This window comes from Enhydra lutris, unplaced genomic scaffold (assembly GCF_002288905.1).
Source record: "Enhydra lutris kenyoni isolate GAN:26980312 unplaced genomic scaffold, ASM228890v2 scaffoldscaffold51, whole genome shotgun sequence".
NCBI lineage: Eukaryota > Metazoa > Chordata > Mammalia > Carnivora > Mustelidae > Enhydra > Enhydra lutris.
In genome coordinates this window covers 4,688,365-4,703,345 of record NW_019154135.1, presented here as the reverse complement: position 1 = coordinate 4,703,345, position 14,981 = coordinate 4,688,365, and the positions used below count along the sequence as shown (strand labels likewise).

General features: G+C 37.7%; 1 protein-coding gene across 1 annotated transcript in view; it reads right to left on the bottom strand.

Moving 5' to 3' along the window:
* The window catches only part of LOC111157053 (HECT, C2 and WW domain containing E3 ubiquitin protein ligase 1), a 453,548-nt gene that overhangs the window by 194,725 nt on the left and 243,842 nt on the right, over window positions 1-14,981 (bottom strand). Inside the window, exon 4 of the mRNA XM_022518266.1 lies at window positions 1,638-1,732. Coding sequence (XP_022373974.1) covers window positions 1,638-1,732 — 95 coding nt within the window. The remainder of the gene's footprint in view (window positions 1-1,637; window positions 1,733-14,981) is intronic.

Here is a 14,981-nt window from a genome sequence, read left to right as displayed (position 1 = left end):
GTCAGAGTGTCTGGAGAGAAGCTGCCTCATTGCGTGACATGCTGTGCCTGCACTGGGAAGGCTTTTCCTGCGTCAGTTGCCTCCACTTCCGGGCTCCTTTCTTCCTTGTCTGCTGTGTGCTCAGGGCCTCCATGCTTTGTCCGCCTCGCTTCTGGTCAGTTCAGCCCCAGCTCCAGCTTGGCCGACTCCGCTGAGCTGACCCTCCTGCCTGAACAACTGGCCACTTCCATCAAAGCCTCTTTGGCCTTTCCAGGCACCCTCTTTTGATACTTTCCCACACGTGTTGGGCCCATCAAGGGGGGGTATCTGGCATTCTGGGAATACTTCCCCAAAACCCTTTCATTCCTGTCCTATCCAGTAAAATGACAGACATCACCTTTCAATCTGGCTGGCTAGTGTAGGAGAAAATGGTACAACCAGTGAGAAGTACAGATGGTCCCTCACTCTCTCCTCCCCTGCCGCCCGCTGTATGTCATCCGACAGGGAGCCCTGGGACGCCCTCTCCAGCCAGCATCCAGTTCTGCACCAATTCTCTGGATCGAGGCAGCCCAGACTGTGGTCCCGGGCCCTGCCTACCTTGGTTATACCACCAAGGACTCAAGTCACTCATCTTCCACACCTTGAAGGACTGACTTATGAAACAGCAAAACCGTGTCTTTTAGAGGCAAAGGTCTTTCCAAATCATTCATATTTCACTTCAAGTTTTCACACTGGAGCCCACTGTGGGGCTTGAACTCACAACCCTGAGATCAAGACCTGAGCTAAAATCAAGAGTCCGATGCCTAACTGACTGAGCTACCCAGGTTCTCTTTTTACATAGGGGAAACCAAATATTTTTTACTTACACGCCACCCTGACAAAGTCCTCACTGGTTTTGGTCAGCCTCCCCCACTGACTAATCTTTATCTTATGTGAAAAAGACATGGAATGCCACCTGAAGGTAGATTTCAGCTAATCAGACGCATTGAGAACAAAGATAAGCAACACCAGGAAGATGCAAACTAGACTGTAATTTAGGAAAAGGCAGCATTTGTTACTGGAGTACTGAGCAAAACCAGACAACAACAAACAAAAGACGTGACCTAAATCTCTGATCTGCAACTGTGAGCTTAGGTCCATTACTTAGGCATGTTGGGCAGTTTCCTTATTCATATAAAGGAAAAAAGGACCAGTGATTCTAGTCTTTCCTAGGCCTACCATTTTATAATTTTATGAACCAAATCAGTCTGAGATTATAAATTTCTATTCCATAAATTTCTTTATAAGCTTAAAAAGAAATTAAAATATATGGAAATATAAATCCTTAAAAACCAAGGAATTTTTAAAAATGCACACCAGAGAAACACTTGTTCTTCACAACTGTAAAGCATGAATCTATTACAAACATCTCACTATTAAAGCTTAACATTTCACAAACAAAAAGTGGTATGATTTTAATAAGTTTGCCTTTGGATCTCCTTCCTCCTCACTATTCTGTCTACTTAAAATCTATCACTATATGCCCATATGTGTATATAAACACACACACACACACACATACACACACACACACACACACACACACACACACACGAAGTGGGAGAAAGCAAAGAAGCACCAAGATTAGCTCTGACCAAAGAGGAAGAAATGGGACTTACGGGAGCCGCGGAGTTTTTGACTGTGACACTGGGGGTGGTGGCTCGCAGGGCTCCGCTCACACCGTGGTAGTATTTGAAGCAGATCTTAGTTTCAGCTGAAAAATAAAAATCAAATGGTACTGAGAACTAGGGTATGACCCAGAAGAGAGAACCATCTCCAGAGGGACACCCCCCAGAAAATGCCCCGTAATTCCTCCCATGAGGCAAGCAGGTCTCATCTGCTGATAAGCATTCGACATGTGGCTCTGTGGTCAGGTCTGACATCTCTCTAAAAAGGTGTCCTCAAAATTTTCTCTTTGTACCCAAGTGAAATCCATTATTTCAACTTCTCTGCATTCATCCAACCCCCGCATCAGGCTCTCTGCTCAGCGGGGAGCCTGCTTCCCCCTCTCTCTCTGCCTGTTTGTGATCTCTCTGTCAAATAAATAAATAAAATCTTAAAAGAAAAAACTTAGTGGATTAAAACAGCAACCATTCATTTAAAAAAAAAAGTTATTTGTAATAAACCCTTACTTCTGAGATTCTAGCTGGTGTAATGCCTACCACCAGCCTGTTCTGTAATTTTCGGTTATTGAATTCATTGTGATTACTATCTTAGCAACTTGGAGGACGACTTTGAGAAGTTACTGAAATACACGGATGGGAGGCATATTTTCTAAACTGTGATACCCACCAATGATAACCTATTTGCCTCATGGTTTGCTTTTCTTCAAAGTCCTTTCTATGTAAGTAGGAAAGATATGGCCATGGGGCCCCACACGGCCTGGGTTTGCCTTTTGGCTCCATTCCTGACAATCTGTGAGACGACAACAAGCAAGTCCCTTAACTTCCCTTACCCCATGTTTCCTGTAAAATAAACAGAACTAACAACAGTACCTACTTCATAAAGTACTGGATAAGCAAATAAAGATCTTAGAGTGCAAATAATGCAAGATGACTAAAGACAAAATCTGTGGCCAACCTGGGTCTAGTTCATTTGAAGGTGACTTGTTTTTCCCAATTTACTGTTTATAGGATTTTTCTTTTAAATTTGAAAAATTTGCCAGGCTATGTCTTAGCCCCTTACTTAATTTTGTTTGGAACAACATGAGAAATCTCAAATTTGAGATCCTGTTTCTCAAGTCTGGGAATCCGTCATCAGCCTCAGTGTTTCAAAAAATAATGTCTATAATTTTCTTAGCTTGCATTTTAGATATGCTCATTATGGAAAATATGGACAATGAAAAGTATAAAAAAATCTTCTATGAGTGTTTTTATGCATATGTGGGAGTATAAGCTTAATACTATATGTAATGTAGTAAAATAATAATGTAATAAAACTGCATTTTTAAAAATTAACATTAAACAGGTTCAACTATCAAAACTTTGTTGGTAACATTCATTGTTTTATGGAATCATTGACTTGATTTGTAATTGTAGGTATTCATGTAATTTTGAAAATTTGGGCTCTTCTCTAAAAATGAATGACTTTTTGAAAATTCTGTTGAGGTTCAAGTTTGTTTTTTAGGATAATGGAGTAAAACTTACTGGTTATGTATCCAACATCCACTCTCCCTTTCCTCCTTAATACAAAAATCTCTATTTTATTTTGAATAGTAATGTCCAGCTAAAGCACTATATTTTGGAGCCTCCCTTGCAGAAAACATTTCTGTTGTTTTCCACTGTTATTTTGGTATTTCTGTTATCTGTAAATTTTACAATACATAGAAAGCTTGCTTTCTATTTTTTTATACTTTCATTTTTTTATTTACAGAGTTCAAGCACAAGTTAAAAGCACAATTAGTTCTTGACACACAAGACAGGAGTACTGCAATATTATTCCTTAGAAGATGTGAATATTTTAAGGATTCCCCTTTCTTGTGGGCAAAATGCTTCTCAAAAAGCACTTTACACTTTCATCAGGAAATGTAGCCCTTGTTAATATTAAGTATTATCAATTAAGTATAAGTTTAAGTAGTATTTCATCTTTATTTCATGTATTTGATTAGTAGTGAGATTAAGCATTTTTTCATCAAATCTTTTTTTTTCTTTGAAGATTTTATTTATTTGTTTATTTGACAGACAGAGATCACAAGCAGGCAGAGAGGCAGGCAGAGAGAGGAGGAAGCAGACTCCCTGCTGAGCAGAGAGCCCAATGTGGGGCTCAAAGCAGGGCTCGATCCCAGGACCCTGGGATCACAACCCAAGCTGAAGGCAGAGGTCTTAACCCACTGAGCCACCCAGATGCCCCTCATCAAATCTTAATTAAATTGTCATTTGTATTTACTTTTTATCTATTGAACTGTACTTGTCAAGACTTCCCACAGCCTGGATGACACTTGGGTGCTCACTTTTTAGTGGATATGTTCTTCTTTTAGATACACCAATACTTTCCATTTCCCTCCTAAGTCATTCTTTCCTTGCAGTGATTTTGCATTACTGTTGATTGCCTTTTAAGCTCTTGGGGGACAATCCTACAACCCAGTTCTGTATTCTTCAAGGCACCTCACAGTTATCTGCACATTGTTAGGTATACACATCCAGACCGAGTCCTGCTCCAGCCTGTAGGTTAGGGATTAGGAGGGAACACTGAATAAAGCAGTGAGCCTATATAGCTAGGCAACCTCACTGAGCTGGTGCAATTTAAGTTCCTCTGCTTGTAGGTGCCATGACATCAGCTTGGAGGGGCCAATGGCTTCAGTTCAAGCACAGCTGGGTGGAAGGAAATTTTAGGTAACAGGCATTCTAAACAGGCACTACTAGCTTTCCTTATGAATAAGATTATTCCAATGCCTTTAAGTAAGAAAGGTCAGGGGAGATAAGAGCCATATGATCCTCTCAGAAAAGCATTTGACAAAATATGGTATCCATTCTAGATAAAAACAAAGAAATCAACAACGTAGGGATAGATGCAACATACTTCAACATCATAGTGATATGTGAAAGACCCAGGGCTAATATGACCTTCAAAGGGGAAAAACTGAGAGCTTTTCCTCTACAGTCAGGAATAAAACAGAGATGTCCACTCTTACCATAACTATTTAATGCAGTACTGGAAGTCTTAGCCTCAGCAATCAGACAACAAAAAGATATAAAGGCAACAAAACTGGCAAGGGAGAAGTCAAACTTTCACTATTTGCAGACAATAGTACTCTATGTAGAAAACCTGAAATAATCCACCCCCCCCAAATGCTAGAACTAATACGTGAATTCAGCAAAGTTGCAGGATATATGATCAATTAAGAAATTTGTTGCATTTCTATACACCAATAACGAAGCAGCAGAAAGAGAAATCAAGGAACTGATCCCATTTATAACTGCACCAAAACCCATAAGATACCTACAAATAAATCTAACTAAAAAAGTAAAAGATCTGCACTCTGAAAACTACAGAATACTTAAGAAAGAAATAGAAGACAACACAAAAAAGTGGAAAAGCATTTGATGCTCATGGATTGGAAGAACAAACATTGTTAAAATGTCCATACTACCCAAAGCAATCAACACATTTATTGCAATCCCTATCAAAATACCACCAGCATTTTTCATAGAGCTAGAACAAACAATCCTAAAATTTGTATGGAACCACAAAAGACCCTGAGTAGTCAAAGCAATCCTGAAAAAGAAAAGCAAAACTGGAGACACCATGATTCTGGACTTCAAGCTATATTACAAAGCTATACTCATCAAGACAGTATGATATTGGCACAAAACCAGACACACAGATCAGTGGAACAGAATAGAAAAACCAGGAATGGACTCACAACTACATGGTCAACTAATCTTTGACAAAGCAGGAAAAAATAACCAGTGGGCGGGCGGAGGGGGGGAGACACTCTTCAATAAAATGGTTTTGGGAAAACTGGAGAGCAACATGCAGAAGGATGAAACTGGACCACTTTCTTACACCATACACAAAAATAAATTGAAAATGGATTAGAGACTTAAATATAAGATAGGAAACCATCAAAATCCTAGAGAAGAACACAGGCAGCAACTTTTTTGACTTAGGCCATTGCAACTTCTTACTAGACCCATCATCAGAGGCAAGGGAAATGAAAGCAAAAATGAACTACTGGGACTTCATCAAGATAAAAAGCTTATCAACAAAACTAAAAGGCAGCACATGAAATGGGAGAAGATATTTGCAAGTGACATATCTTATAAAGGGTTAGTTTCCAAAATCTATAAAGAACTTACCAAATGAAACACCCCCCCCCCAAAAATCCAGTTAAGAAATGGGCAGAAGACATGAATAGACATTTTTTTTTAAGAAGATATCCAGATGGCCAACAGACACATGAAAAGATGCTCAACTTCACTCATCATCAGGGAAATACAAATCAAAGCAATGGTGTGATACCACCTCATACTTGTCAAATGGCTAAAATTAACAACACAAGAAAAAGAGGTGTTGGTGAGGATGTGGAGAAAGGGGAATCCTCTTACACTGTTGGTGGGAATGCAAACTGGTGCAGCCACTCTGGAAAACAATATGGAGGTTCCTCTAGAAGTTAAAAATAGAGCTGCCATACAACCCAGAAATTCCACTTCTAGGTATTTACCCAAAGGATGCAAAAATACAGATCTGAAGGGGTACATGTACCCTGATGTTTACAGCAGCATTATCAACAACAGCCAAACTATGGAAAGAGCCCAAATGTCCATTGGCTGATGAACGGATAAAGAAGATGTGGTGTACACACACACACACAAACACACACACACACACGCACACACGTGCGCGCGCGTGCGTGAATATTATTCAGCCATCAAAAAGAATGAAATCTTGCCATTTGCAAAGACACAGGTGGAGCCTACATTATGCTAAGGGAAATAAGTCAGAAAGACAAATACCGTATGATCTCACTCACGTGGAATTTAAGAAAGAAAACAGATGACCATGTGGGAACAGGGAAAAGAATAAAAAAGAGAAAGGGAAACAAGCCATAAGTGACTATTAATGATAGAGAATGAATTGAGGGTTGATGGAGGGAGGTGGGTGGGGATGGGTAGATGGGTGGTGGGTATTAAAGAGGGCACTTGTGATTGTGATACAACACTGGGTATTGTATATATGTGATGAATCACTGAAGTCTACTCCAAAAACCAATATTGCTCTGTATGTAAACTAACAAAATTTAAATAAAAAAAAATTGATGGGAGAAATTGAGGGTACACAAAGAAATGGAAAGACATTCCGTGCTCATGGATTGGAAGAATATTATTAAAATGTATATATTACCAAAAGCAATCCACACATCTAATACAATCCATTTCAAAACACAAACAGCATTTGTCAGAACTAGAGCAAAAAATTCTAAAATATGTATGAAACCACAAAAATCTCTTACTAGCCAAAACAATCTTAAAAAAAAGAAAAGAAAAGAAAAAAGAAAAGAAAAGAAAAGAAAAAAGCAAAGCTGGAGAAAGCACAGTTTAAGACTTCAAGTCTGAAAGTCTGACATGGTAATCAAAATGGTATGGCACTGGTGCAAAAATAGGCACACAGTTCAATGGAACAAAATAGGAAACCCAGAAATGAACCCACAACCATATGGTCAAAAAATCTTCAACAAAGTAGGAAAGAATATCCAATGGAAAAAAGACTGTTTCTTCAACAAATTGTATTGGGAAAACTGGACAGTAACATGCAAAGAAAGAAACTGGATCACTTTCTTAACACCATACACAAATGAATTCAAAATGGATTAAAGATGTAAATGTGATACCTGAAATAACAACAAAACCTAAAGAGAACGCAGACAGTAACTTCTATGACATCAGCCACAGCAACGTTTTTGTAGATATGTCTTCTGAGGTGAGAGAAATAAAACTAAATATAAACTATTGGGACTTCATCAAAATAAAAAGCTTCTACACAGTAAAGGAAACAATCAACAAAAGCAAAAGGCAACCTACAGAATGGGAGAATATATTTCCAAATGACGTATCAGATAAAAGGTTAGTATCCAAAATATATACAGAACTAATAAAACTCAATACCCAAAAAGAAAGAATCCATTAAAAACCGGGCAGAAGGCATGAACAGATATTTCTCCAAAGAAGACATCCAAATGGCCAACAGATACATGAAAAGATGTTCATCATCACTTACCACCAGGGAAATACAAATCAAAACTACAATGAGGGGTGTCTAGGTGGCTCAGTTGGTTAAGCAACTGCCTTTTGCTCAGGTCATGATCCTGGAGCCCTGGGATGGAGTCCCACATCAGGCTCTATGCTCAGCAGGGAGTCTGCTTCTCCCTCTGACCCTACCCCCTTCTCATGCTCTCTCTCTCTCAAATAAATTAAAAAAAAAAAAAAACTTTTTGAAAAACTTTTTTTTGGGGGGCCCTGGGTGGATGAGTGGGTTAAAGCCTCTGCCTTCAGCTCAGGCATGATCTCAGGGTCCTGGGATCGAGCCCCGCATCGTGCTCTCTGCTCAGCGGAGAGCCTGCTTCCTCCTCTCTCTGTCTGCCTCTCTGCCTACTTATGATCTCCATCCGTCGAATAAGTAAAATCTTTATTTTATGTTAAAAAAAACACTACAATGAGATATCATCTCACACTGGTCAGAATGAGTAAGATCAACAACACAAGAAACAACAAGTGTTGGCAAGGATGTGGAGAAAAAGGAACCCTCATGCACTATTTGCGGGGATGGAAAGGGGTACAGTCACTGTACAAAAAGAGTATGGAGAATCCTCAAAAAGTTAAAAATAGAAGCACCCTGCAATGCAGAAATTTCACTACTGAGTATTTACTGAAAGAATTAAAAAAGCACTAATTCAAAGAGACACATGCACCCATATGTTCATAGCAGTGTTGTTTACAATAGCCAAATTATGGAAGCAACCCAAATATCCATCAGTTGAATGAATAAAGAAGTTATAGTATACATATACAATGGGAATTTATTCAGCCATAAAAAGAATGAAATCTTGCCATTTGCAACAATGTGGATGGAACTAGAGGGTATTATGCTAAGTGAAATAAGTCAACCAGAGAAAGACAAATACCATTATCACTCATATGTGGAATTTAAGAAATAAAACAAACAAGCAAAGGTGATAGAGAGTGACAATTGAAGAAACAGACTTTTAGCTATAGAGAACAAACTGATGGGTACTGAGGGGGAGATGGGTGGAGGAATGGGTTAAATAGGTGATGGGGATTAAGGCGTGCACTCGTCTGGTGAGCCGGGTGATGTATGGAATTGTTGAGCCACTACATTGTACACCTGAAACTAATATTAACACTTTATGTTAATTAACTGGAATTGAAATTAAAACAAAAAAATAGAACTACCATGTGATCTGGCAATCCTACTGGCTACTTAGCCAAAAGAATTGAAATCAGGATCTTGAAGAGGTATTTGCACTCCCATGTTCACTGTACCACTGCTCACAACAGCCAGGATGTGGAAACAACCTAAAGGTTCATCAATGGATGAATGTATAGAGAACATATGGTATACAATGGAATATTACTGAATCTTCAAAAAGAAGGAAATTTGAAATATGCAACCACATGGATGAAACTTGAGGATGTTACGCTAAATGAAATAAGTCAGTCGCAGAACAAATACTGTGTGATTCCACTTATATGTTGTATATAAAATAGTCAAATCATAAAAGCAGAGAGTAGAATTATGGTTTCCAGGGGCTGGGAGGAGAAGGGAAATAAGGACTTGATAATCAGTGGTATAAATTCTCAGTTACATAGGATAAGTAAGTTCTAAACATTTGTTGTATTAAATTATTCCTATAATTACCTATAATGTACACTTAGATATCTGCTAAGAGGGTACATCTCATGTTTAATGTGTTTACTACAACAGAGTAAAAGTAAAAAAAGCAAAAATAAAAAACAAGTTACAACAATTTGTCTTAATAGTTAATTAGCAGTTAACATGTACCCAGTCATACTACTAAATCTGACCCTCACAAAATCCCTATGAAGTGTAGGTAATTATTATTAATATTGTTTAAAGTGCTTAGCACAATGCTAAGCATATAGTAAGACCTCAACAAATGTCATCTAGTATTCTTTTTTTTTTTTTTACATCTAAAAAGAATGAGACCAAAATATGAAGCTAATTATACAAGGTCACATATGTAGTTCATGGCAACTAGGATTTCAGTAAACATTTTAAATTCCATTTGGTGATTTGTCTTTTAAAAATTTTTAATAACTCAAGATTGTTGACTAGGTAGGCAACAGCAAACTTCTTATTCCAGTAACAATGTACTAGTTAATTCAGAAAACATCTAGAAAAGCTGGAAAAGCATGGATATCAATCTGCCTGAAGTAGGATTGCCAGGTAAAATATAGGATACTCAGATAAATTTGGTTTTCAGATAAACAGAGAATATACTTTTAATATAAGTATGTTCCTATTATTACATGGAACAGACTTATACTAGAAAAGATATTCATTGTTTATCTCAAATTCAAATTTAGTTAGGTAGTCTTGGAATATTTTCCCTCTAAAACTGGAAATTCTAGTCCAAAGTCATCAGAGACCTGATGAGAATGGGAATATTGAGGACAAGATCCAGAAAAAGAAAACCCATAAATGAGCCTAGGATTTGGGGTTGTTGTTTCCCTAGTTGAGGCTGAGGACTATGTTGATTCCAAAAAATGCAGCTGAGAAACTGGAAAAGCTAAAAGAACTTTTTCTAGACTTGCAGGGCTAAGGGTATCAAACGTAAGGGTTCAAGGCCTGCCAAAGAGGAAGATTTTGGTAAATCCTTCATGATTCAAGTTGGAACCCTGAACAGCAGAAGAGATATGCTGCTGAGAACCTACTTGCCCTTCAAATCATTCATGTCTTAAAATTCAACTGAGCTCAGTCTGGATTGCTGAATATTACCTAGAAGGAAAGTAAGTCCTTTCAGGAGGGAAATCATAATAACATGATTCTTAGCCTCAACTTATTTCTGCAAGTTTTCATTTACAATGTCCAGTTCTGTGTGTCCAGGTACACACAGATACTAGACAATGTACAAAATACCAACAGAACAAGTAGACATTATAAGCTGATTCATAGGGCTTCTAGATACTGGGTTATCAGACACAAGCTTTACTGAACGTATACTAAAAACATTCAAAGAAGTAAAATATAAGATTAAAAATATCAACAAAGTATGAAGCCTATAAAAATGAACCAAACAGAAATTCCAGATCTAAAAAACTACAATTTTGAAATAGTGTACTTAATAGATGGGTTTTAAAGCAGATTAAACAAAATACACGGGCATATTTAGGGAATTGGAATATAGGTCAGGAAAAAATTCAGAATGAAGCAAGCAGAAAAAAAGGTATAAAATATAAAAGAGAAGTAAGGAACATATGGGATACTAGGGGGTGGTCTAATTTATGTATAAATTGGAATCCAAAAAGAGAGGAGAGAGACAGAGGTGTTAAAGCCAAAAATTCTCCAAAAGTGAAAAATTTTCCAAAAACTTCCAAAAGTTATAAAAAAATCAAGCTATAGATTAAAAAAATCCTATGAACCAAAAAAAAAAAAAAAAAAAAAAAACAGCACGCAGATATCACTGTAAAACTTTAAAAAAAGAAGAGAAAAATCACATCATCAACCAGTGAAGTTAAAAGCTAGATTATCTTCATAGGAACAACAATTTGACATATGACTATTCAGTATCAGCAGAAATCACAGACGACAAAGGAATGACAGCTTCCATATGCAAAACAAACAAACAAACAAACAAACAAACCCCAATAACAACAAAACCCAACAACTGTTATATAGAATTCTGCAACCCAGAAAAATATTCTTTAAGAATAAAGTGATTATTCCTATTGCTGTCTGGACATTGCAGATTGCCATCACCATGAACATCTGAACTTCACAGTAAGTTTTTAGCTATTCATACGTTACCATGTCTGCAATGTAGAAATGCCCAAGTCTTATGAATCAAAATATGATCAGCGTAGACGACTGAGAAAGACATTTGGACCAGCACAGAAATAAAATGCCATCCTTTACCACTTACTTGTGCAGAAAGAATGAAATTCTCTGTTCAATAACATTCTATAGCAAGAAAAATGAGCTTACATCTAATATTTCATTTATAAGAGATGTGAAACAAATGTAAACTCTATCTTCAACATCCAAGAAAAGCAATTTTAACTCAAGAGGTTATAATAACTGTAAGAGAGTCAGTCCCAACAGTTATCTAAGAGGAGTAATGGAGAGTACAATATTTTCAAGTGCTCAAAAAGATCAAGAAGCAATGGAGAGGATGTGGAGATAAAGGAACCTTCATGTACTGTTGGTGGGAATGCAAACTGCTTCAGCCACTGAGGAAAACAGTATGGAAGTTCCTCAAAAAATTAGGAAAATAGAATGACCAAGTTATGGAAGGAGCTCAAGTATCTATTGATAGAGGAATGGATAAGGAAGATGTGGTGTAAATGTACAATGGAATATTACTTAGCCATAAAAAATGAAATCTTGCCATCAGCAACAACATGGATGAAGTTAGGGTGACATAAGTCAATCAGAGAAAGACAAATACCATATGATTACAGTTGTATTTGGAATGTAAGAAACAAGTAAACAAAGAGACAAACACACAGACTCTTAAATACACAGGACAAACTGGTCATTGCCAGGGGGGAGGTCCGGGGGGATGGAGAAATACATGAAGAGGATTAAGAATACACTTATCTTGATGAGCACCGAGAAAAGTATAGACTTGTTGAATCATTATACTGTACACCTAGAACTAATGTAATAGTGTACGTTAATTAAACCTCAATCAAAAAAGAAGCAGTGGAACAATAAGATACAAATTAAATTTTGAATCTGAAGAATACTTAGCTTTAGCAAGAGGAAAAAATACCAAGAGCAGCATTTTTATTTTTATTTTATTTTAGGTATATATGTTTTAATTGTGTTATGTTAGTCACCATACAGTACATCACTATTTGTTTATTTTTTAATTTTTTTAAAGATTTTATTTATTTATTTGACAGAGATCACAAGTAGAGAGGCAGGCAGAGAGAGAGTGGGGGAAGCAGGCTCCCCGCTGGGTAGAGAGCCCGATGTGGGGCTCAATCCCAGGACCCTGAGATTATGACCTGAGCCGAAGGCAGAGGCCCAACCCACTTGAGCCACCCAGGTGCCCCATCATTAGTTTTTGATGTAGTGTTCCTTGATTCATTGTTTGCATATAACACCCAGTGCTCCATGCAATACATGCCCTCCTTAATACCCACCACTAGGCTCACGCATCCCCTTACTGCCCTCCCTTCTAAAACCCTCAGCTTATTTCCTGGAGTCCATAGTCTCTCATGGTTTGTCTTTCACCTCAATTTCTCCTCCATTTTCCCCTTCTCCTAATGTCCTCCATGCTATTCCTTATGTTCTACAAGTGGTGACACCATACGATAACTGACTTTCTCTGCTTGACTTATTTCACTCAGCATAATCTCCTCCAGTCCCCATCCATGTTGATGCAAAAGTTGGGTATTCATCCATTCTGATGGCTGAGTAATATTCCATTGTATATATGAACCACATCTTCTTTATCCATTTGCCTGTTGAAAGGCATCTCAGCTCTTTCCACAGTTTGGCCGTTGTGGACACTGCTGCTATAAACATTGGGGTGCATATGGCCCTTCTTTCCCTATATTTGTATGTTTGGGGTAAATACCCAGTAGTGCAATTGCAGGGTCATAGGGTAGCTCTATTTTTAACTTTTGGAGGAATTTCCACACTGTTTTCCAAAGTGGCTGTACCAACTTGCATTCCCACCAGCAGTATAAGAGGGTTCCCCTTTTCCACATCCTCACCAACACTTGTAGCTTCCTGTCCCGTTAATTTTGGCCATTCTGATTGGTGTAAGGTGGTATCTCAATGTGGTTTTGATTTTAATTTCCCTGATGGCTGATGATGATGAACATTTTTTTCACATATCTCTTAGCCATTTGTTTGTCTTCATTGGAGAAGTGTCCGTTCATATCTTCTGCCCATTTTTTGACATGATTATCTGTTTTTCGGGTGTTGAGTTAGAGGAGTTCTTTATAGATCTTGAATATCGGCCCTTTTCTGTAGTGTCATTTGCGAAAATCTTCTCCCATTCCATGGGTTGCCTCTTTGTTTTGTTGACTGTTTCCTTTGCCGTGCAGAAGCTTTTGATCTTGATGAAGTCCCAAAAGTTCATTTTTGTGTTTGTTTCCTTTGCCTTTGGAGACCTGTCTTTAAAGAAGTTGCAGTGGCCAGTGTTGAAGAGGTTACTGCCTATGTTCTCCTCTAGGATTTTGATGGATTCCTGTCTCACATTGAGGTCATTCATCCATTTAGAGTTTATCTTTGTGTATGGTGTAAGAAAATGGTCCAGTTTCATTCTTCTGTATATAGCTGTCCAATTTTCCCAGCACCATTTACTGAAGAGATTTTTTTCCATTGGATATTTTTTCCTGCTTTGTCGAAAATTATTTGACCATAGAGTTGAGAGTCCATATCTGGGCTCTCTACTCTGCTCCATTGGTCTATGTGTCTGTTTTTGTGCCAGTACCATGCTATCTTGGTGATCACAGCTTTGTTATACAGCTTGAAAACAGGAAACATGATGCCCCCCAGCTTCGTTTTTCTTTTTCAACATTTCTTTGGCAATTTGGGGTCTTTTCTGGTTCCATACAAATTTTAGGATTGTTTATTCCAGCATTTTGAAAAATGCCATTGGTATTTTGATTGGGATGGTGTTGAAAATAAAGCTTGCTGTGGGCAGCATAGTCATTTTAATGATGTTATTCTTCCAATCCCTGAGCATGGAATGTTTTTCCATCTTTTTGTGTCTTCTTCAACTTCTTTCATGACTGTTCTGTAGTTCCTAGAGTACAGATTCTTTACCTTGTTGGTTAGGTTTATTCCAAGGTATCTTATGATTTTTGGTGCTATTGTAGATGGAATCGATTCTCTAATTTTTCTTTCTACAGTTTCACTCTTAGTGTATAAGAAAGCAACTGATTTCTGTGCATTGATTTTTGTATCCTGCTACATTACTGAATTGCTGTGAGTTCTACTAATTTGGGGGTGGAGACTTTTTGGGTTTTCCACATATAGTATCTGTGAAGGGAGTTTGACTTCTTTGCCAATCTGAATACCTTTTATTTATTTTTGTTGTCTGATTGCTGTTGCTAGGACTTCTAGTCCTATGTTGAACAACAGTGGCAAGAGTGGACATCCTTGTCATGCTCCTGATATCAATGGAAAGGCTCTCGGCTTTTCTGCATTGAGAATGATATTTGCTGTGGGTTTTTCATAGATGGATTTTATGAAGTTGAGGAATGTTCCTTCTATCCCTACACTCTGAAGAGTTTTAATCAGGA